General features: G+C 39.8%; 1 protein-coding gene across 1 annotated transcript; it reads right to left on the reverse strand.

The window, feature by feature from the left end:
* Positions 1 to 544: 544 nt before the first annotated feature.
* On the reverse strand, positions 545 to 25,515 carry FCER1A (Fc epsilon receptor Ia; the record flags this gene model as incomplete). The annotated part of the gene is made up of 4 exons (XM_084250113.1): positions 545 to 732; positions 2,148 to 2,405; positions 4,148 to 4,432; positions 25,479 to 25,515. 4 exons carry the CDS (start codon positions 25,513 to 25,515, stop codon positions 545 to 547), a joined length of 768 nt encoding a protein of 255 aa, XP_084106239.1.
* Positions 25,516 to 25,646: the final 131 nt, after the last annotated feature.

Here is a 25,646-nt window from a genome sequence, read left to right on the forward strand (position 1 = left end):
GGCCTTTCAAAGTACAAGTTTAAGAGCTATTTGAGGGCAAAATAATTACAGTGGCTTCCTCAAGCCTCATCTCCAGAATCACACAGCTCAAGACCTCCCCAGAGTCTGCCAAGCACAAGAAGCTCACAGAATTGCTAAAAGAGCATAAGGTGGCATCAACCTCACAGCATCTTGCCACAGCTTCTCATTCCTAGCTCATGCTTACAGAAGTCAAAAGGGGACATTTCTAACCTAGAACTTCATGGTTCTGCCTCTAGAAGCAAAAAAGAAACTAGCAAGCCTCGAATACTTAGAAGCTTCATATTACGTGATTTCATGCTTATTTTGTTCTAATTGCACTTCTCTTTTACAGATGCTAATAAATGAATGAATTTGTTTATTCATTTCTCTGATGTTTATTGAGCTATTACATGCCACTGAATCAGTTTGGGTTGGATAATTAAGCAGTTGTATAAAACCTTGAGTGCAGACCTTTCGATGTACATTGAGCTGGGTTTGACGACTGAGAGCAATTGCTGCTGCAAATGGGTCTTAAACCATGGTGTCAGTTCTTTTTGGGGTCTGACTTATAACGTGGGTTCATAGGTCTGCCCCCTTTCCTGGTGCTCTTAATCATCAAAAGAAATTTGAACTCTTGCCGGGTGAAGATAAACAATACTGTGTCCACAGCAAACAGAATCACCACCAACAATGGGATAAGAAGCTGTAGCCAGTAGATGTTTTGGTGAGGACCTGGATGCAATAAAAAAGAGAACTCACATTAGGGACTGAAGATTCAGGCCGTCATCCTCCCTAAGAGTAGGGCCCAGCCTACTCCTCCGGCTTCAGCACAATAGAAGATTAGGAGCATAGCTCCTGAGTTTGGGTTCCTGGAGCATCCTGAATATTTCCCTGTCTAACTGCTACATGACTAGCCAATGTGCCCTAGTGGGAAGGCCATAGGAAAGAGGAGCACTTTATTAGGGTTAAGACCGATCTCCTCATATGATTTGGGGATGAAAGGAGACAAATGATGGCAAGGAGTCATAGTTTACTTATTTATCAATCAGTCATCATATCTTGCTTGCCTGTTGTATGAAGTGAAGATATTGGACAAGATCATCTTTAAGGTGCCTACAATTCTACTATTTTGTGATTCTGGTACTCAATTTGCAATATTCTAGTTTTTATGATTACTGTACGAATCACAGCCAGAAATCCCTTGAGACCATGTAGGCAAGTGGCCCTCAATACTAGCTGCACGTTTCCATTACCTGGAAAAGCTTTTTAAAATACTGATGGCCAGGCCCTACTCCAAGTCATTAAATCAGAATCTCTAGGGATTAGAGAGGGCCATCAATATTTAAGTTCCTAAGTGATTCTAATGGTATGTAAACCAAATCTTTTTTTTTTATACATAAGAATACTAGAAGCCAGAGACAGTTAAATGGTGCTTAGGTCTCAAATTAGTTAACAGAGAACTGCCATTAGACTTTAATACTGGCTGCAGTTCTCATGCTTTTTTAGATATTAGTCTGACTAAAATCTTCCAGGCAAAAAGTCTAACTTCCCCCTTGCAAGGCAAATATTTGGAAAGCTCCCTCTCTTATGTGAAGGTTGGAAGGAGTAGTCTCTCTCACGGGCTCCAGAGGAAATCCATCTGCTCTCCCTTCTCTTATCATACCTTCTGTTTTCTCTGATACACAGGCAGGGAGTCTACAGATTTGGTTTCCTTTCTCACCTGCCTGGGCTGGAATAGACTCCTCAAGTCTATTCTTCATATTCTTCATTCTTTCCACTTTGAAACTCCCTTTCCATTTGATAAACATAACTCTTCTCCCCAGGAGCAACAGATGACTTTGAGATCAAAATGGTAATTGCAATCTGTTATGCTTGGATGGTGTTTAACATTTTACAAATCCATTTCACAAATATTACCACATTTAATCTTCATAAAATTCCATAATGTGAGCAGGTATTACTATTACCATTAAACAAATAAGATCTAAGACAGAGATGAGGGATATTTTCAATTCACATCTCTTGATTGTAAATCTAACCAACTTTCCAAGATTACACAGCTGCCCCACTCTACCAGCTGCAACCACTTCAGGCTCGGATGGCCCCTCTCCCCTGCTACAGACTCTTTACCTTTCTTTTCAGCTCACCTTTTTTTACAGTAATTTTGAGGGAACTAGAATTATACTGAAACTTCAAAATGCTTCCCACGCAGGAGTAGTTGCCGCTGTTTTCTATGGTGGCGCTGGCAATGGAGATGTTGTGATTCTCATACCAGTACTTGAGAGCTATGCCATCCTTGTAGTATGTCACCTTTTTGACTTCCCAATTCTTCCAACCATGACACCTGATGAAGAGGGTATCACCCTCTATCACCTCCTCAGCAGTGGCCTGAAGGAGCAACCAGTCTGAAGAGCATTCATTATGTTGTTTAACAATGAATGAATGGATGGGTGGATAGATATATAGATAGATAGATAATGAAAGGCCATATAGAGTGTGTGTGTCAAGAATCACTAACCCATATTTTTGTCTAAGTTTGCTAGAAAGGAAATGCAAAATGAAACACTGAGAACCTATCTTCTATGTTGATAAATCCTCTCTCCCCCTGAGAGTAAGTCTGGACCCCTAATGTCTCTCTGATCTCAGCCATGCTGAACTCCTTCATGGAAGGTCTGAAACCCAGGCCTTTTAATGCATTAGTCAATGAGACAGAAAAAAACATCCTCTGCTGAGGGGGCCTCAGCCTAAGGGAAGGTTTCTTATGCCCCTTTCTACCTCATAGGAATCATTAATTCTATTAATCATAGTTGTCCTCAAAACTTCCTCAGAACATGAATTGGAATTTTAGTTGATGGCTGGTGTATTTAGTTAGCATCTCTTCCTCATTTGATATTAACCTCAAGAGGCCAGAGACCATGTCTGTCCCTTATATCTTCAGTGTCTAACACAATACCTGGGAGTTGGTAGGTAGTTAACAAATATTTGTCAATAATGAGTCAGTAAAAGATGAGTTGGATTCTATGACTAATATTTTAAGAGTTGAAAACATTCACTAAAGGAGAATTTTGAATGAAAATATGGCTAATTTGTAAAAGCGTATTTTATTTAGGAACAATCCTTGAGGACTTTTCTAGAATCCACTCCAAGAAAATGGAGAAGCAGTTCTATGTTGCATTTGTTTGTATTTGGAATTTGAATATGGACATTAAAACACCTTTTCATTCAAGAGAAAAATTTGGGGCCTCCCTGGTGGCACAAGTTGTTGAGTCGCAGCGCTAGGAAGTTATTTGCAGCCACTGAAGCTTGAATTCGATCCCTGGCCAGGGAGCTAACCCACATGGCACAGCAGACCTCTCCTGTCTTGCCTGCTGCTCCCCTCAGCAGTGTATTTCAGTCAATCCACCTGTTCTATTCTCCACTCTGTTTCTGGTGAATCTTCTCAAATCCTACACCTCTGGCCTCTAACCCAGTTCTTGTATGCATAAACAAATAATAAAAGGAAAATATGAAACATGTTGACATTTAAAAATATTTTTATATTTAAAATATAAAGTAAAATACAGCAAAGACCTAGCCATACAAATAGGATGATAACTCTGTTCATTAAGCATTGATCCCCATGTGCCCAAGCATGTGAGCTCGTTGTTGGCAGGGGAAGAATGACAAAGATGAGGTAAATATAAGATTTTTTTCTAAGTAAAAATAGAGAAAATGAGGACTATATCTGATATCTTTCAAAATGAAAAATACAGCCTAACATGCTGGTCATGGCCCATGGATTATGCAGAGCAAATTTCAAAATTAAACTTTTTGATCCTATTTCATATTCACAGTTCTTTGCATGTTTATACATCCACCTTCCTTTTGACTATATATATATGTATGTATATACATACACATCTGCAACTATGTAGAAAAGACAGAGGTGGGATAGAGTAGTAGAATAACATTGGGAGATGGCCAATGTAAAATATTGAATGAAAGCAGAAGGGCAGACAGGAGTAGAACTGGAAGAAGAGAGGGACAGGTTGTCAGGGAGAGCCCTTAGATCCCACCCTGCTGCCCTAAATCACAGAGTAACTGGCATTCCCACCTTCAGATGGCCACACTCCCATGAAGAATCTGTTTCCATGACTCTGAAACTTACCACTGAAGACACGTAGGTACACAGGTTTACTTTGGTTAAAATTTTTGTTCTGACATCTGTATTCTCCACTGTTCAAGTGATTAGCATTCACAATGTCAAAACTTGAGCTTGTCACGTTTAAATCGGTGTTATTGAAGAACCAGCTGGTGGAGTCAGATTGGAGGGTATCGTCCCCAGAACATGTAAAAGTCACATTCTCTCCCCGAAATATTCTATTCCATGGGGGATACAAGGATACCTCAGATTTCCTGGTAGCTTCAGAAAGATCAGACTGTAGAGAGATATCTAGAGGGGGAAAATAATCATTGAAAACTGCCCAGGCCCCAAAGGGCAGACAAACAATAGTCAATCAATCGTCATTCTCTTCTTCACTGCTGGTGGTAGGAAACTGTCCTGCTCCTAAAGACTAAGGGAAGGAGGAAAGAGTGGTGGTTCCAACCCAGAGTAGAAAGAAGGGATGCAAGACAGGCTACCAGCAAACAAACCAACATATTTACTATGTGACAGAGGATAATTCTATACCTGTTGACTTCAGTTTCAATCCCTGTGAATGAGGACAGCAATCTCTCTCCAGGTGCAAAGACTGGTATGTAGTGAGTGTTCATTTAAATACTTATGGAACAGGTGAATGAGTGAACAGTAGATGAATAAAGGTGTTGGGCTACATGAATGCAAGGTATCTCCCAGCCCAAAATTTGTATGATTATATATTGTGAGTGCATATGGAGTGAAAAATGTGTATCAATTCTGGAAGGTGGTAAAAGCACCAAGAGGACTGATTTTTAAAGGCTTTTAGAAACCAAGAAATGTAGAGTGACTTTGGACAGAAACCAAGGAAGCAAGCAGCTCTGTGGTGACGAGGAGTATGAGAATGCCTTCGGGAGAGAACCAGACCTGTATCCAAGGGACGGATGTGAAAATCCAGCCCTTTGTTAGCTGTGGAACTTTAACAACTCACTTAACCTCACATCCTCAACTATAAAATGGCAATAACAATGATGGTGATGATGCAAGAATTGAAGGCAATTATGGACAAAAGACTGAGTCATTTAGATGTTTGACTGACAAGATCGTTGCCTTAAAGAGATGGGGGTGGTAAGAGAATGCAATTGTGTGTGAGAAATTTTGAAGGTGGGAAAGAAGACAACATGGCCAGGTGGAAATGAGAAGTGGGTTGGACAGAGAGGGCAGGTCCAGGGTCATTAGAAAACAGAGACAAAGGGATGAGGGGAAGCAGAGAGGGAGAGAGACACACCAAAACTCATGTGAGCAAGTGCAGGGGACTCATCTGCTGATGCACTGTTTGGAGCTGCAAAAGCCCAGAGAGGAGAAGTTAGTGTCTGTCCCTTTACTCCTGAGGACAGGATCTAAAAGTGGCGATGGTGCACAGCCTGGGGTTGTGGGGGTTAACCACTCCTCAGCAGCCTGACCCAGGGGGAAATGGAGCTTCTCTCTTTCCTTGACCTCCCTCCTGCTTTCTGGGAGCTGCCAGAGCAGCTGCAACTGCCTTGCCACTTGGCTTCATCTTAGGCACTGCTCAACCCAGTCTCGGCTACTAATCGGCTTATCTCCATTGCAGAATCCCTGGGAAATGCCCCATAGTTTACACATGGCCTAGAAGTCCCCACAAGCCTGTCCATGCTCCCACCCATGGCTCCGAGGTCCACCTTGCCCCCCAGGAGGGGTGTCTGACCCTCTACTCACAGAAAAGTGTCAGAGCGGTCCTCAGCAGGACAGAGGGGCACATGATGGGAGGCATCTCCTCTTGCCCCAGGTGCCGACTGGGCTGGAGAGGTCCAGGACCCTAAAGCAGACTTGAAACCAAAAAGGAGAAGGAAACGTGTTCTGTGTCATATCTGATTAGCTCATCAGTTATGCTTGGGTTTGTCTATTTCTCTGAAGATAATCTTCAGATGGTGCCTAACTGGGCAAATTGATATTCAGCTCTATGCTTTCCCCTCCCACCTCTGTATGCATACCTGGAATCTGGTGGGAGAGAGGCACAGGCCTAGCACACAGTCAGGGCTTTCTTACATTGTTCATCATGGGTAACTCTTTAGGCTGCAACTTGGAGGGGAGAGTAGATGAAAACAGCAGCAGTTAATTATTCTGATATGCATCTGGCACTGTGCTAAACATGGCTGCTATTTCATTTCAATCATTCAATAACCCTGTGAAGTAAGTGCCATCATCCACATTTTGCAGACAGGAAGACTGGTACCCAGAGACTTCAAGCACCTCGTCTGTGGTCCCACCTACTAAACGGCTAAGTGCAGATTCAAACGTTGACAATCTAACCCCAGAGTAAAACTCCTTATCATGACCATGTTTATTCATGTCCACGAATAAGTTGGCAACTGCATAAATTTTGATCAGAGCTCCCTACCCTCTTGTTGCCTAATTTCCTGATGATCTATTCGTTCAAAAAATCCAAATTTATCTGATTTATCTGATTCCCTAATCCAAAAATCCAAATTTATCTGTTTATCTGATTCCCTAATGATTCCACTACCTGACCAAACTGGAGATATTGTCAAAGACCTCTGCTTTTCCTCATGGTCCTGACAGGGCTCACAAGACAGGAAATAGATGACAAACCATAACTTGCAGGCATCTCGGCCCTATTTGTTTTATTTTCTTCCCGAGCTTCTGTCCATGTTCATCTTTCTAATTTTCCAGCATGACGGCCTTTCTCCTTTGCACCCACATCAGTTGCCCCCTTCCAGGTTCCGGGCTCAGTTCTCCTGTTTTTTAGCTCTAGGCCACAGCAGGTCACCTTCTTCTGGGATTTGGTATTGATTATAATAATGGAGATGATAAATGCCATGAGATTTATGGTGGCTTGCCATTTCCAGGTTTTTTTGTTTGTTTTTTGTTTGTTCCCCCACATGCAGTATGTATATGAGCAGTGCCAAGACTGTGAAGTGGGCAGGGCCCTGGAAAGTAAGCAAGAGCCTAGGTCATCACACTGTGCTTTTCCTCAATCAAGTCTATCAAATTGAACATACATATCTCACCAAAGCTTCCAGCTTCTATGGATTTAGAGAATATGGGGCTAAAAAGATTCATAAATACTCTCAGATAACAAAGATTAGTGACTGGCCCCAAGGTTTTAGAGATAGCTCTTCTAAGAAAACAACAAGCTATTTTGAAAAGTGAAAGTTGCTTGTGTGTAATGATCTGAATTCAGATATTCCTAAGAATTATATGATTAAGGTTTCCCTGTGAAGTAGAATAATAATGGTATTCAGAATACTGTTTTACTATATTAATAAGAGTTTAAAAAATAATAAATGTGTAAATGCATTACACAGCACGGGTATGTAAATGATGTCCAATAAATACATCTTCCCCTCTTTAACTGCCATTATTTATTAAAGACATGTATTTCAACTGGGAGAGACATGCATTTCAACTGGGTCAAGGCAACTGGCAGCTCACATAGGATGCTTTATTTAATAACTAAGATCATATGCCAGCACACTTTATGGAAACGATCTCACTCTCTTCATGTTGTGAAGGAAAGCACATAAAGGAAGACTAGAACACAAGAAAAATTGTTTGATGAAGATAAGGAGGGAAGGAGAGGAGAGATGTGGGGAACATATAGTTTTGGGGGTGTTGTCAGAGGACAATACTTGAATACTAAGATCTGGGAAGTGTCAGAGAAATTCACCACTTTTTGTGAATCTTTCCAAGTAACTCATGGGACACTCTTTTTTTTCCCTAGACAGTGAGGCTAGATTACAATTGTTCTTCAGAAACAATCACTGTTCCAAGACTCAAATATTTAAAATTGTCTCCATGTCTCCAACTGTCCCAACAGCTCCTATTGAGTAGGTGAGGGTGTGGAGCTCCATGAATATATGTTTTCCTAGCCGGTGACTATATGTTTTGCAGTCAAACACTTCATTTGTTCATATTCCAAAGCTTTTGTTTCAGTGGCCAGCACTGACATGAGGGTAATGCTTTGGTAACAGTGGCATCAAAGAACTAGTAGAGTCAACCAAAGCCATTCATTAAAAAACAAAACAAAACAGGGCCTCCCCGGTGGCGCAGCGTTTGAGCGCTGGGTTGCGAAGCTGCCCGTGGCCTCTGTGGCGCCAGTTCGATCCCCGGCTGCTCCCCGGCCCCGGAGGAGGGTCCCACATGGCGCGCAGACCTCTCCTGCCGCCCGCTGCTCCCCTCAGCAGTGTATTTCTGCCTGCTCTGCTCCCCGCTCTGGCTCTGGTGAATTCTCTCACCCTCCTGCGCTTCTGACTGTACCCAGTGCTTGTATAAATAAATAAAAAACAAAACAAAACAAAACAAAACAAAACAAAAAAACCAACCATCCACCTCTAAAACAAAACAACCAAAACCAGCAACATCAACATCAGAAAGAAGAAGCCATACCTAATTTCATAGCAGCCAAAGGAACAAAACCAGAAAAAGAAACCATTCAAAAGGAACAAATAAATACTGAGATTCAGCAATTGCTCAGCTTCCCCTTTGCAAAACAGGTTGATATGTCAGTTGGATTCCACACATACTTACCTTATTTTTAAAAAAAAAAATTCTCCAAATTTTATATCTACAATCTGGATAGAATGTGCTGCCAGCTTCTTGTCCCCAGCCCACAATAGCAGGGCCTGAGCTCACCAAGGTCAACAGAGTATGTTAAATCTCACTTCTTACCACAAGCTTTTGATCTGTGTCTCCATCTTCAACACTCATCAACAGCAATTCTATCTTCCAATTTTCACCTTTTGTTGGTCCCTGGAAACCTTAACCTATATTTTACTTTGTGGCACTGGAGAAAGAAGCTCATGTGATCTCATTTGAACCACGGGGTCTGTGAATGGCAAGGTGTCCCTGCAGCTAGAGCCCTAGTAGAAGAGCTTTTGTGATTTGAGTCATGCCGCCAGAACAGGGATCACCCACAGGGTGTCTGTTACTTTTTGTTCTCCAAAACTGGGAAGCAGACAGAAGTGACAATCTATTGCTTCTTCCTCTCTAGATTCTCCCCCACCAGGCTGTGGCCAGATAAAATTGGATGTGAAATGATAAAAGAGAAAAGCAACTGTCTGTTTGCATGTAGGTGCCTACTGATCTTCAAGGACCAGGGACAAGGCTGCTTGGCATGAAGTCTAGGGACCAGGCTAAGTATATAGAATATCCTGTCTTCTCACTTCCTCCCACTAATTGAATGTGGTTATAGAGTGAGGGAGCCAAGCACAAAGGGGTTAACTGACAAGTCTAAGGACACACAGCTACTAAGTTATAGAGTTAGGGTTTGAACCCAGGAAAGATGGCTGAAGATCTACCCTCTTAATGCAAAATGTATTCCTGTTCATTCAGTCTACACTGTACTTGACTGTCCATGCATTCAAAGTCTCCACACAAAAGTTTCTTGGCTTTCTAGGGATCCATAATCCACAAATAGAAATCATTGATCTAGTGCAATTTCCTTTTTTACACTTCTTTTTCTTGATTGCAGGGGATGATTTTGCAATCCACAGCCATGTAGAGCTGTTAGCAAATTAGTATGTTTCATAAGTATGCCTAAAAGGAGAGCTATCAAGAGATGATTGTCTTTTTCCTTTAGATTCATAGGGCTAGTGAACCTGGCCTCCCTTCTGCTGCCTGAGTGGTAGTCACTTAGGAAAGAGAACTCCAAATGGGGGTCTCATGGATTTTCATAATAAAGTCAGTGGCTTAATTCATTTTTTAAATTTCTTTTTAAATTTTAAATTTCTTAAATTTTTTAATTTCTGAATGGTTCTGTGCTTTGGATGGATCCAAAAGAAATAAATGGAAATGCTCAGTACTCCCCAAGTAAATGACACTCAGAGAGAGACAGAGACTGGCTATGCAAGCTTCAGCCTTGATGTGGACAGAGGTTCTTCTCACAAGAGAGACTCCCGGAAATAATTCCAAAGATGATCCTTTGCCATTTTTAAGAAACTAACTTCTTTCTAACTTGGAAGGGAAATAGTAGAGTTTTTCAGAGAAAGATATGAATGAAGACTAGCTACAAAATACATTTCAAGCAACTGATTTTAATAAAATATGCTATCACTTAAATTAAAAGGAACCATACTATTCTGTAGGATTGATTTCCTACAGACTGTTTATAGTCAAGTCCTATCAGATAGTCAATTTAAAAAGTAGTGGAAGCTCAAAAGTTTTAGGGGTCTAGGTCAAGGCCATGTCAAAAGTTTTAGGGGTCTATGTCAAGGCCATATTCTGGGTATAGATAAGGATGCAATAGACTGATAAAAGATTTCTTAATTCGTATTACAATTCTTGGGAATTCCCTAAAACTACAAAATCCCAATTAAATCCTTGGATAGGGCTCCTAAAATTCCTCAGGGCTGAGCCATGGACCAAGCATGACTTACCCTGTTTATGATGTGACTCGTGGGCATCAGACATCACCTGCCTGTCTTGGGATATGCAACCAGCCACTCATTTTCCAGATGAGGCCTCTTCTTGTAGTCAGGCCTCTTCCCTCTTCTTGTAGGGAATAAGCTGCACCCAAGGTGGCTCAGGAAAATTGATCATGACCTTGACCTTGTAAGCACAATGTTCTAGTCCAGAGACCAAGAAAGTCTTGGACTTGCTTTCATCTCCTCTGGCATATGCAGTAGTTACAGGGGCTAATCTTGCCTTCAAAATGAGGACAACAGAATGATACGTCTGCTGAGGATAATTCTCAGGGCTACGATGGTATAAAAAATTGTTTTAATGCCAGGTCATCACATAAAATTATAAAAATGAAAAGAATTAAAATAAATTATTAACTATGATATTCTAAGATGGGTTAAGAACAGGAGTTTGATTCTCAGCCCAGGGCTTGATAGGTTGTGTGGCTCTTGGCAAATCACTGGACCTCTCTGTGCCTTGTTCTCACTGGTAAAACAGAGGTGGCAAGGTATCTGTGGTTGAATTAAGTGATTTAATATAGTCAAAGGCTTAGAATGGAGTCAGCAGATAAGCATGCTATTACTATTACTGTTAGTATCATTACTTGTAAAGAGCCTTTAGACTTGAGAGCAGATGAGAAACAACTCCATTCTTATCCTTCTGGGCCATCCTGAGGACACAGTGTTGGGAATCCAGAAGCAAAATGGTGCCCTGAGGCTGCAGCTTGGAACCTTTAAGTTTCTGTGCTGCAAGGAGCAGAAGCCCCTTTACACTCACAGGTCTGCAGGGGTGGAGGCTGCTCTGGGGAGTCCTGAGATCATTTTTAGGGAGCTGTACTAGACAGAGAAAACTCTTCTTACAGCGTCAGCCCTCTAGCCAAATGCAGTGGGAGGCCAGGTCTATTTTATGCTTCCTTCCAGAATTACACAGTTAAAAAATGGAAAAAGCCTTCTCCTAAAGGGATCCCTTTAGGCTGTTAGCAGATAAGGACAAGAGGTCTCAGCCAGACCAAGGACATTTGCATTTTAATAGGTAACTTTTGAAGCCCTAATCCTTCAGGACCTGCCCAAATAGTCCTGTGACCAGGGTATTTCAGGGGTTGAGAATGAGGACAGTCAGGGAAATACCCAAACCTCTTAGATCATACTCGCTGAGTGTGTGGGTGCTCACATGTATGTATGTGTGTATGTGTGCCCCTGTATGTATGTATGTCTGTATGTGTTTTTAACTGGACTGTGAGGAGCTGTTGCTTGTTGCCTATTTCAGAGACAGGTGTGCAGCTTACATTTTTAACATTTAGCTGGCAGCCAAATGTCCTGTGATAACCAGGACAGCTTTGCATAATGAAAATTGTCCCACTTCTGTACAACTTTTGAAAGTCCAGCCAGACACTTCATAAATATTTGAGCCTTGAACCAGACTGACAAGTAAATATAAAGTTTATTTTGTACTTTTTCATATATACTGGATTTTACAGGAAACAAAGTACTGCATTGTTTGCTTTTCCTGGAACAGTGTCCTTGAATTGTTCACTGTTTCACAAAATCAGCTCTCCAATAGTTCCAATAGCTCTCCATAAAGTTCCTGAAATTTGTGTCACCAATTCCACTGCCTCATATCAGGTTGCATTTATAGCTGTCACATTCATCCTGGGTATAGAGGATTATTTATTATAAAGAAATTGCATTTTGTTTCTTCTTTATATTAAGACTGGGAATTATATTGATTTGACTAACATGTGTGTATAGATAGGAGAGATGGATCAAGTGTCAGGTGCTGAAACTTCCACAATATGGGAACCTTCCTTAAAAAACTGAATTGATGACTATGCAATATTAGGTAATGGGATGACTCTTTAGAATAAGAAAATAAATGGTGATACATTATAAAATATAAAAGTTGAAAAGTGGCACAACCATGATAAAATCTAGAAAAAATAGCATTGAATAGACTGCAGATACCCAACTCTGATTCTCTGTTTCATACTCTTTGATCTTCTCTCCATCAGATGGTGTAATATCATTTTGTAAAGAAACTGGAAATAGAACTCATTATACATCTATTGTAACATCATTGACCAGCATTTATTTTTTCTTGTTGATAGCTGAGTACCTAGATGATGCAAGGCCAGCCAGACGTTCTCATTGTCTGTAGTTTTGCCACAGGTATGCCTTGCAACCACCGGAATTCCAATAAATTCTAAATTGCTTTATTTCCATCAAAAAGACCAAAACATCATGGCCTGTTTATAATTTTGTATTCTACATTATTGCATTATTCCTTATAGGAGAGAACTCCCATTGTCACTTGATATAGAAATGAGCTAAGTTCTCTCCTTACAGTTCTACACACATCTGATGCTGGAGAAAAGTTGTTGACAAGATTAACTTCTGACTCCGGATATTTCAACCTTGATTAGAAGACAATAAAATATGATAATAGGTTGGCCTAGAGAGGTAGCAGTGGAAGTAAAGCAAAGTTTATGTGTTTGAGGTATATTTTGGAGATAGATTAACAGAACTTGCTGACAAACTAGAAGGTGAGTATATCATAAAATGTGGTTCCTAAGTTTCTGGCTTTGCTCACTGGGTAGATGGTGAGCACAGAGGAAGTACAAGATTTAGGGATGAAGTTAAGTGTTCTAGTTGGCTTTCGTTTGAAGTGTATTTGTGCTAGCTAAGTATTTATAAGAAATAGGCAGCTATAGGAATTGGGAGTTCAGAAGACATGTCTGAGCTAGATATATGAATTTGAGAACCACTGTCATATGTTTAAAACTGAGAAGAGTGGGCAACTCTAGATGAAATGGTTGATTATATAGAATCCAGCTGAGAGGTGAAGAGAATAAATTTACTGTCTGGATCTAGTAATAAGCAAGTTTGGGGGAACTTCCTAATAGCACTTTCAGTGGATTGCTATGTTGTCGCCAGGTTGAAGTGGGCTAAACTGTGAGTAGGAAGGGAGGAAGTAGAGACAACAAGTGAGGAAGTGTAGACAACTTTCTGAGTTCTGCTATGTGACAGTGATGGAAGAAGATGTGGGGTCAAGAGAGGGTTTGCACTTTATAGGAGATGCTAGAACACCTGTCAGCTGGTAGAAATGATTCAGTAGGCAGAGACAAAGCATGAGGGATGATAAACTAAATAGTTGAAGATTAATTGTTGAATAGGCAAAAGAGAGAAATGGTTTTCTCTCATTTCACAAACATTTTCTTGAACTTAACACAGGTGTTTCTCTTATAACATCATATGCATTTATTTTTAAAAGTTCTTGCCTTATGCAAAAGCACACACTAAAATAGCCATTTCTTGGGAAAAAATATTGTGGCAAAATATGCAAAACTTAGAACCAAAGCTCTAGCATAAATATTAGCATTTCTATTAAATAAATGAAGCCATTTAGAAGATGTTAAATAGGTAATGAATGAAAAAAACAGCAGGAGACATAGGACTTGATCTTCTTCAAAGGTAAAGTAGTTCAATGGAAGGAGGTAAAAGTAGAAAATTCACATGGTCAGAGAAAACCAGGCAATAAACACTCCCCAGACAAATGTTGGTAAAACCAACCCAAGAAGAAACTTTTGATGTGGAGGGCCATTGTAGGGGTTCTCTCTTCCTTCTGTGCTCCACTGTGCTGGTTAGGTGTGTGTTCAATTGCTATACATTGGTAGTAAAATATATATATATATATATATATATATTAACATGCTAGGAAAAATTTGTATGAACTAAGATCAATATTATATTGACATTATTCCTTGGTTGACCCACAGGAGATGAAATATTTGCATTTCAGAAACATGACTTGTATCAGAGAAGGTTACATGCCTTGTAACCTTTAACTTGTGAAGCACCTGCCATATGCCTCTCAATGCACTGAGAACCATGTAGGATACAAAGATGCAAAAATAAAAAGGGAGCTCCTGCTACCCACCTCTCAGTTGTCAAAAACCTGATTTCCACAGGCAGAAATAAAAATGGAGACACTACTTTGTATTCCAACTAAAATGATAAAATGTAAGAATAGCAACAGCAACTGTAACACTTACTGAGCACTTTGTAGCAGAAACCTTAGCTCCATTACTACTCTCAAGAATCTTATGAAGTAGTTGCTGTTCCATCTTTGCTTCTCATGAGATGACAGATACAACAGAGTGAATGTAGGGCCAGGACTTGAAGGATAGAGGATTGAATAACCAGACCCTTAAATAAGGGGAAGACAGGCATCCAACATATTTTCCCACAACCTAATCACTGAGCCATTACCTCCACTTCCAAGTTGCGAACTCCCGGCTACCTTTTCCCTGAAGGTTTATGAAACATTATTCTTAAAGAACACCTATTGCTGTTAAATTTGTAGGAAAAGTCAGGAAAGAAAGACCAGACCTGAAAGTTTGTGCCACAAGTTAGCCAATAGTGCCACCATCTTGTGTGGCAAAAGACTAAGAAAGTGCCACTTCTGTTTTAATTGGGCAAAACATAAGGCAATGGGTAGGGGGCTAAACCACCTTGCCTAGCCCTCTGCCTCCCCCCTCCAAGAGCCATTCTTTGGGCAATGGGAACTCCAATAACCAAATGTTGAAGAGTGGGCTGCCCACCATGGGAGCTGAGGAAAGGCAAGGTAGACAGACCGGCCGTGAGAGGTAAGCGTGCTGCAGACATGCTCCTGTGACAGAGCTACTGTGGGAAACTGAAAACCAAGGAGGAACAATCTGTGCTGCTATGGAAATGGCAACAACTAACAAAAAGGAGACATCACCACCATCCCTCCCCGGAGGAGGCACTGTCACGTACAAGAAGCACAGTTACAACAAAACAAGGCAGACAATACACTGTGGACAGTTGCTTTCAATTCTCCATTCTGTTTCCTCACAATAAAGAAGGGGCTGATGTTGGGAAGAGAAGGGGGTTTGGGTGGTGTGGCCGCCACCTTTCACTTCCCAACAGCTATCAAGTCGTTGGAGTCATAAGCCAAAGTGGGGGAGGGGAGGGTTGATGGAGAGGAAGAACATCTCAAATAGAACATAGAATTAGATTTTGAAAAAAACGGGATTGTGTTTAATAACTCCAGTGGGATTGTTTTAATAACACAAAGTGATTAAAAGATAATGAAATTGTCTAAGATGTCATTAAGGAAGTAGGCTGCCCAACTGGCAGGGGGTCAGAGTTGTAGTTATTGAAAAAAAGGAGCAACTTCAAATAGTCTCACGAGATAACATTCCTTTGATGACATTGTGTCTATGAAATGGAAAGGTTGGAAGACTTGAGCTCAAAAGCCCTCTGCAGTTCCAACGTCCAAGCATTTTTTGGCAACTAAGACTGTGGGGTCTCAAGAAGACAAGTTCCTGCAACAAGCTGGCCCTGTGGTGGTCCCCAAAGAGCAGAGGCTCCCGCTGCCTGCCTGATGAGTGTTCCTGCTCCTGTCTGTCCTGCACATTGATAGTTCAGGACATAGAGCAATGTCGCCTTCTATGGGCCCATCTCTGAGCTGGCAGAAGTAAAAAAAAAAAAAAAAAAAAAAAAGATGACAGGAGGTGTAATAGATTTGAAAGTAGGAGTCAAAGGAAGAAAGGAGTTGAAAGCTGAGTATTGGAAGGATGGTAGGGTTGAAGAAGACTATGGGGCATTTGTTAGAAGTGACTTGGAGAAGAGATGGTGTTTTCAGTTTCCTGATCAGTTTTTATTCTGTTTCAGAGTAGAGAAAAATATGCAATTTTAAAATAGGAAAGGACCTTACAGGTAATCATTTTAAACACTTTCATTTTAGAGATTGAGAAGTCTGAACCCCGGAGCATGGTTTATGCAAATTTTATAACCAAGCAATTAATCCTTGGTAGATACAGAACTAAATTATGAGCTTCCTGTTGTTTGTTTGTTTTGGCTGAAGATTTAGAATTGAGGAAAGGATGAAAGACCAAGTGCTCTTAAGGACTAAATAATCCAATGTGGGGGAAAATACAATAACGATATGAACAAATAAATGAGCAGAAACATACCAGGTAGTAACAAGACAGAGAATTAAATCAGCAATGTGATAAAGGCTGAGTGGGTGGTTAATTTAGATATTTAGGTTAATCACACACTGAAGTGATAACAGCGTAGTAGAACCTCTCTTAAAAACCTCAGGTTCACTGAATCACCAAATTAAGTGACTCTCACATGCCCTCTGCAGAGCAGAATGACAGATGCACGCCAGATGCTAAATGACCCCCCCAGCAAGCTTTAGTAGAAACACCCAGAGATAGTGGGGTCACATAATCAAGAAGACAGTTTCATGGCAAAGAGTGATTAACAGTGTGGAATGCAGCAGAGTTTCCAAGTAGAAGAACCTAATGAAATCCAGTGGCTCTAGTAATTAGGAAAACCTTGGTGTAGCCTTCCTTGTCCCGGGTGTGTATTTCAGTCATGCAAGCCCAGATCTCAATGGTGAGCTCACAAAGGTGACCAGTCTCCAGAACATTACTCAAATTCACAGGATAATGCAAAAGGCTAATTCATTCATTTTTAATGTTAAGTATTCCAGATCAGTCATCTCCATGTGATTTTTGCTTCCTAGTGAATATAAGTGATTTAATATATTAATATGCATGCCAGAAGGTTACCTATTGTTCCTCCATTACTCCATTCTTATCCTATCAAAGTATGCATTACAATATATGAAAATTGCATCTTTTCTTGTCTCGCTCCTCAACACATACAATATGTGCTTGATTCATTGCTCTTTACCTGGTGCCTAGTAGTACAGGGAATGTTTAGATAAATATTTATTAGAGTTATAAATGAGCAATTAACTCATTGATTATTTCTATCATGATGCTGTGACATAATAAATCATGCTTCTCTTCCTTCAAGGCAATTTTCTAAAAAAAATCTCTTGAAGGACTCTGGAGGCCTGCCTGACAAAGCCTTATCTCCAATTGTTTGTCTTCCATGAGAACCATCAATCTTGCCTTTTCATAGAAAAAACTAGCACCTGAAGACATACTCTTCAATTAATTCCTCTGGTAATTAGAATATTATCTATAATATATCAAAGAATATTTCTACTATGACTGATGGCCTGGCAATCCTATTGAGTAATGCAAAATACAGGAATGATATGGCCTTCTAATCCTCTTCCTACTATTCTAATCACAGGGTATTTAACTATCAATTTAATTAACTGGAAATACAGTATAACAAAGTCAATAAATGAAAAGGAAGGTGAAAATTCCTCCGGCTGCCTAGTGCTTCTGATCTGCAGATACCCCTCCTCCCGACTACATGTCTGAAAAAGAGGGCATCTCCTTTGACCTTTCACAGTCACTTGGTGAATGAAAACACTAGTCCTTTCAGAAAATACAGCCATTTGTTCTCGAACACACGTCCATGGCTACAAATGTGACTGTGTGGGTTATTCTGAAATGTGTTACTGAGAATTTGTGGCCAGAATGAAAGGCAATTGGAATAAAGACACAGATTCTTTAATTATGTATACTTTTTTCTTTTAACCCTTCTTCTAGAGCTTTTATCTTTTTCAGACTGGAGAATCAGTTTGTTTCATTTTCCATGCTCCATTACCACCTTGTGCTATATTTCTGCCATCTTGTGTCACTCTAATGACTGGCATAGACTTGCTAGGTTATCACTATTTGTAGTCATGGTTCATCAACAAGGCAAAAGCGAGCAGTGTTTTTCCCTCGACGTAACAGAATGCATGCTAGACTCAGAATTAGAGGACCCACGTTTAAATTCAGACTCTACCCATTTCTAAGTTGCCTCCTCATCTTAACTGATGTAAGAAACTGCTGTGCAAAACTCAGTCAAATAAAAGTAGCGATGACATGATTAGAAAAACAGTTTTTTGCAATTCCTAATAAAAACGGACTTACACAAAATATACCAAGAGATGAAATGATAAAAGGGATAAAAGGTTGATGGTACCAATTGGAATAGAGCATCAAGCCATGACCACTTGCAACACTGATCAATTAGCATTGCTTATAGTGGGGTAACCAGTTGCTGCATGCTTCTTAGTTGGAGTTGCCTGGTAAGATACAGGAAATCTAGTTGATTTTAATTTTAGATAATCAATAAATCATTTTTTAGTATAACTGTGTCCCATGCAATATTTGAGATATACTTATCCTGAAACTGTTATTTTTCTAACATTCAGATTTAACTGATTATCCTCTATTTTTATTTAACAGCTCTATTTGATTCAATGCAAAATTATCAAAATTAGCCCAGCATAATATGATTTATAGTCTATATAGTTAATAAGCAGTTATACAGTAACATACAGTCACTTGACAACAAGGATATGTGCATTATGAGAAATATCTTAGGCAATTTTGTCATTGAGTGAATGTCAAAGAGTGTACGTATACAGCCCTAGGTGCTACAGCCTACTGCACACCTAGACCATAATTAAATATGAGGTCCATCATTGACAGGAATGTCCTTAAGCAACACATGACTAATTTAATAAGCTGAACTTGAATCTAATTAAACCTTTAGAACTAACTTCCAGTATATAGGAAATGCAGGATATAGAAGAACAAATGAAATGATACAATGAGTAAATAGATATCCAGAAACTAAGAAATTGACTTGGGTTTTAAACAAGTCAATGCAGTGACAGTAGGGTGAGGGATAACAACGCTTTAGACCAATATTGCTCAGAGAATAAATTCTGCCATCCCCCCAACCCACACCACCCCCAGTCACCCCTGGAAATATTTGGCAATATTAGAGACATTTTTGATTGTCTCCAGTAAAGTGGGGGAGGGGAGATGCTACCAGTCGCTAGTTGTTAGGGACCAGAGGCACTGCAAAACATCTTGTAACCTAAGGCTCACCCTCATTCCCCCACACACAGCAAAGTGCAGTCAGGGCTGCCACTGTTGAGAAACCCTGGTCAAGACTAAAAAATAATTTGAAAATTTAACCACTAAATACAATGTGTGGTGTTCATTTGAACTTTGATTCAGACAAGCCATGCTGCAATATAGCATAGAGAATAGCCACGAGAGAAGGCAGGCATTGCTCTAAAAGTGACAATGTAGGAAAAAGTTTACAAATATGGGAAAGATTCACAATGCGCTGTTAAGAGGAAAAAAACAAACTGAATATTAAAGTGTTCATATAGCAAGATTTCATATTATTAAAAACAATGAAGGCTACAAAAATAATAATCATCCCATTTTTGCCATAAACATAGGTGGAAATGTATGTAAACTCTTGCATATGAGTTGAAAAGATATTGGAAACCTCGTTACCAAGATGTTTTAGTGTTTATAGGATTATTTTGGAAAGAAAATTCCTAGTCTGGGTTGAAGATCCTTATGACAATCCCGGTTATGGGATAGATTTAAAGAGCTCTTCAAGCATCTTCCACGGACACAGGGACCACCTTGATGGGGAGGGCAGTGCTGAGCCAGATATTAGATGTTCTGGAGTAAAGATGTATGGTGACTTTTTGACTCTCCATCAGGATGAGAAGGAACTAATAGGACATGAGGAATGGGTCTGAAGGTGTCTTCTTCCCTTTCCACACTGGGGAGAGGAATCTCCCTAAATGGAAGAGAGGCTGAGATATATGTGCAGTGAGACTTGATGAAGGTGACTAAAGACTGAAACTGGACAAGAGCAATCCTGGCCCCTCTAACCTCTTGCTGGTTTTGATAATATTTTTTGAGTAAGTTTCAGGAAGTTGGCTACATCTCTAATCCCAAGAAACTAAGATGTAGTCTTTCCTTCCTAAGTATATCCAGCATGCATATGATTTACTTGACTGAAACTCAAAGCAGTGTTAGCTTCTGAAACACCAACAGTCTGAGACAGTCAGTGAAGAAAGAAAAGCGAGTTCCTCATCTGCTTCTCCAGTTCCTAATGAAGCCCTTGAGACCCACTCTGGGTGTCATCTTCCCCACCTTTGTACCCTAGAGGAACTTTGCAAGGCATGACCCCAGGAGACTTGGGGCAGAGGGATGTACTCCTCTTGGGGAAAATAAATATCCCAAACTCCTGAAACCTGAAGCTTAAGATGCTGCATTTTTTTTCTCCTGGGCCACCTCTCAAGACTATGGAAGTAGGGCCCCCAGCCAGCCTCAGGAAGCACAGCAATAATTTGAACTTATCTCTGATATTAGACAGCTGAGACCTCTTTGCCCTATGGGATTCAGTACATGCCCCATGAACACAAGGTACTTTACCTCCATCCTTCCCCTACATCAGTCTCTTCAATCTCATGTGAAAATCACTGCCTGGGAAGTGCCTGCACTCTTTCTGGTTGCCAAGGTCAGAAGTGGTGAGTGGCTGTGGGCACAAGTGAATACAAGTGAGAAATCTTGTGTGTTTTCCAAAATCTTACTATTTTCCCTCTCTGGTTGTATTGATTCAAATGTCCATTGACAATTATATTTCTTCATGCTCATCTGGCTGTGCTAATGGACTCCAGAACATAAAATTTATCATAACCATGATCAAGGTGCTCGAATATTTTGGTTGAAAGGGAATAAGTGTTTAGATAATGTGGGGAGGTGGTAAGTTGCAGAGAGTCAGATACAGAGACAATAAAGAATAATGGTTTTTCTTAAAATTATTCAGCAATGGAATTGGTGATAGTGTATCTGTATGGATCTACATAATGGGTTGGCGTGTATGGGATTGAAGCATGAGATAGAGCTACAGTACTTAATAATTCCCAGACTGACTTACTGTACAGTTCTATTTTGGAGAAGACTTAGAATTTTTGTTTTTGCATTTATAAGAAAATATTAAGTACTGTGACAAAAAATATTCAAGATATAATATTAAATGAAACTAAAAAAAATCAGTTGTGAATTGGTATATGCAGTTTAATTCCACTTGAATTAAACTACACAGAATTAAAATTATATGTAAATACTACATAGAATTAAAATTAACTATATAGAATTAAAATTATATGTAAATATGCTAAGTTGTACACAAATATATCCTAGATGGAAATAAATAAATTTTAAAAAAACCCATAAATCATGATTACCTCTGGACCAGAGAAAGGGAAGAGGGAAAGGCTAACTTTTTTATTTATACCCTTCTGTACAGATTTTTTTTCCTTTAAGCATTTTATAATCTGAAAAGTCTAATTTTATTTTTTTTAAAGTGAACAGCATCTTTAAAAAAAAGGCAGGGGATACTGACTTGAAAGATAATGAATTTCCAATCATTGGAAGCAGTGGAGCAGAATTTTGGGGATGATTTGTGAGGAATGCTGTCCTTTAAAATTACCTCCTTACTGTAAGGTCTTGTGAATCAGTTTTATTTGAAGGACTTAAAGCTACCTACAGAGTCCATGAGCCTTCCCAGCATGTTTCCATCTGGGAAAATTGAGTAGCAAAGTGGATAAAATTCACCCCTTGTCTCAGATTGGCAAGGAAATGATTTCTCTTGAAGGATTTTTTTTTTCACTTTTTTTTTTAGGGTGGGAGATTTTTAGCTAAAAATTCCAGAATCTAAGGGACCAAAATTGGGGTAGTGTTGCTCTCCATGGTGATGTGGTTCCACAGAAGGAGACTGCTATATTGTCTCTGCCCTAAATAACCTTCCGGTCCCTGTGGGGTCACTCTTCAGATAGATTCTGAGGTATGAGAAGAGAGAAGATGGAACTATAGGAATTGAGCTTGAGCTCAATCCAACTTTCTCTCTTCTATAGCTAACCTTACTTATTCATTTTTTTTCAATTCTTTTAGTGTAGGTAGGACTGATTTTCCAGTTGCAAAAGATTGGAGTTTTATCTTGCTCAGTAGTATATCTTGAATCTAAGTTAAACAGGAAGGTTAAGGATTAACCTATCAATACAACTCCAAGGAAAATGAACACCTATTTTGCTCTAGATTTTTCTCCGTATTATGAAAGCATTTTATATTTTTCTGTTCTTCAAAATCTATAGTAAATAAATTCTAAAATCTGCCCCCATTCAAGAATATGTAACTCACTGTAAGAATGGTCAGAATTGATCCTATCTTTATTTAAAATTTTAATATATTGTTCTTTCTGGAGTTTTGGATTACTTTTTTAGAAAAAATATTGTCTTAAATTCTATTTGTCTTGGTTATGGAACTCTTTTGGTGTTTCCTTAAATTTGGCATCAAGATGAGACCTCACTTGCCACACTCTACCTCCAGCACCATTCAGAAAGGTCTTCTTTTCATCAACTGTAACCTTTCTTTAAACACTGTAGTTAGTTCTCCAAGGATCTGGCCTGTGGGTGCTCAAGTTTCTGAAAGTGCTTGTTCATACTGTAAGGAGATCTAAAATCATGCAGTCAACTTTCCTTTCTCCATGGGAAATAACCTGCTGTGTTCACCATTTCCTCTCAATCAATCCTGCAGATTTATTATACAGTTCCATTTGGGAGAAAACTTGGAAATTTTGCTTTTGTGTTTGTAAGTGAGAAGAAAATCTGGTTGTCCAGCGATATAAAGAGATCAATAATTGAAGAGTCTTCACTCACCACCCAGAAAAAAAACCTATTTAACATTTATTTACTGCCAGCCTTTTAAATGGTATGCTATGAATGTGTTTCCTTACTTTGCTTATTCCACATTTTTCTTTTCTTTGCTTTTTACAAATTAATGGTTTCTCATCTATCTACCTATCATAGATCCCATTAGATAAATGTTATAATTATTCAATCATCCCCTTATTCATTTTTGATCTTCACTATTATAAACAATATCATAAAACCCTTTTACACATATATCTGATATATACCTCTGATTAGTTCCTTAAATAAATAATTGGAAGTTGGAATATTAAATCAAGGAGAATGGATGTGTATTGTCACTAGTATGCTAATATTCCATCTACTTCTCTTGATATACACATCAAAAATATATCCAATTTTCCCAATATTTTCCAGTTTTTCATTGTAATCTCATCCCCACAGTGAATAAAATGCATCAATTAATTAATGACATAATTACAAGACAAATACATGAACAAATTAATGTTAACCTAAAAAGGTGTCATCTTTCTCATCTGTTTTGTGCTCACATTGCTTCTCAGGCAGTTGTGGTACAGGATAAACCACACTGGCTTCAAATTCGAAGGTTAGAGCTAGGACATTAATTTTGGACAAAGTGGAACAGGAGAAAGCAAACACTAGATCTTTCTTGGCAACTCAGAAGGAAAGATCTATTTATTTATTTTAAAGATTTATTTATTTATTTATACAAGATCTGGGGTCCAGGCCAGATTCGCAGGAGGGTGAGAGGATTCACCAGAGACAGAGCGGGGAGCAAAACAGGCAGACTGACGAAATACACTGCTGAGGGGAGCAGTGGGCACAGTAGAAGAGGACTGTCCGCACCATGTGGGACCCTTGTTGGCTGGCCGGAATCGAATCGGTGCTGCAGAGGCTGCGGACAGCTTCACAGCACTGCGCTCAACCGCCTGCATCACCAGGGGAGGCCCAAGAAGGAAAGATCTTTAGGGAAATGTTCAAAACCTTAGTGTCCTCACCTTCAAGTGGATGATAATTAACTAATATATGGGGTTTTATACTGTTGAATAATATATGTGAAAACTCTTCGTAAATGAAAAAGTGCCACAAAGAATAATTATTATGGCTAAATTTCCTGGAGATGAGAGCTTTCTGACCCCCAATAACCCTTGAGATAGGAAGTAGAGGAGAACCTCACAAACTGCTCTCCTTGGAGATATCCAAAGTTCAGAGTCAGCAGTGAGTCCAACTACTGTGAAAATTCACATCTAAGCACATGCTAGAAAACTCACACATGCACACAGGTCATGAGAACTAATCACAGAAACACACTTAGCAACTGAACACTTCGGAGGAATAATAAGCAGGAGGGTATGTGGTAGTCACCAGCTTGTTGAGGGCAGAGAAGTGGGAGGTGATGGGTCGAAAGATCAGCCTAACTGTCAGGTGCGAATTGAGCTCTGCAACTCCAAAGAGAGTATGGGTGTTGTCCCAGATGAGCTGGAAACACAGTCACAGCCACCTTTGCCCCATCACCACTTTCTCCTTTGAACAGCAAGAAGAGTAACAAACCAGGAGAAACACCCCAGAGAAATCTTAGCAGCTCCAAACACTGTCACCTGCCTTGGAGACCCATGACATTATTTTCCAATTTTGTTGGCAGCTCACCTTAAGCCTGCCTCCCCCACAGGTCTCCTCTACACACAGGTTGGCAAGTAACTTGTCCCACCCAGCTAGCTACCCAATTTCTCTTGAGAAGACTTTGAGCAAGAGGAGACTTTAAGAGAAACTTCAGTATTGAAGACAGAGAGGAGCACAATTTTTCAAAAATACAAAAAAAAAAAAAAAATAAAAAACAAAAACAATGTAGGGAGAGGGACAGTCAGGTCAAAGCTACAAATGGTTTGTGAAAAGGTTTCATGCAGACAAGTGGAACAGGAGAAAGCAAACACCAGATCTTTCTTGGCAACTGAGAAGGAAAGATCTTTAAGGAAATGCTCAAAATTGTGTGACTTAAATGAAGTGGAAGAAGTTGGCAAATTTGGTTTAGGTAAACAAAAATCTCAAACTGCAAACTATGAGGAAATTCTTTTCAAATATAACTAGGCTTCTCCTGGTCTTTGGCCTCCATGTTCCCCTAGTACCTGTGTCTTTTTTTTTTTTTAAGATTTATTTATTTATGCATACAAGAACTGGGGTACAGGCCAGAGGTGTGGGGGGCGGGGGAGGGAGAGGATTCACCAGAGACAGAGTGGGGAACAGAACAGGCAAATTGACTGAATTACACTGCTGAGGGGAGCAGTGGGCGAGACAGAAGAGGTCTACTATGCCATGTGGTTAGCTCCCTGACCAGGGATCAAACTCGTGCTGCAGTGGCTACAGATAGCTTCATAATGCTGTGTCTTAACCCCTTGCACCACCAGGGAGACCCAATACCTGTGTCTTGACTCACCAGGAAGCCTCTTAGCTTGCCCAGGGGTATGCTCCATCGCCTACCTTCTACCTGATCTTATCCCCATTTATTCTCCCTTTATAAATAAATCTCTACTGAAGTTGTTTCTTTAGTGTGTCTTTCTGTCTTTTACCCACAGGGGAAGAGCAGTCCCATCAACCTGAGACA

This window comes from Talpa europaea (genome assembly GCF_964194135.1).
Source record: "Talpa europaea genome assembly, chromosome: 12".
Classification (NCBI taxonomy): Eukaryota; Metazoa; Chordata; class Mammalia; order Eulipotyphla; family Talpidae; genus Talpa; species Talpa europaea.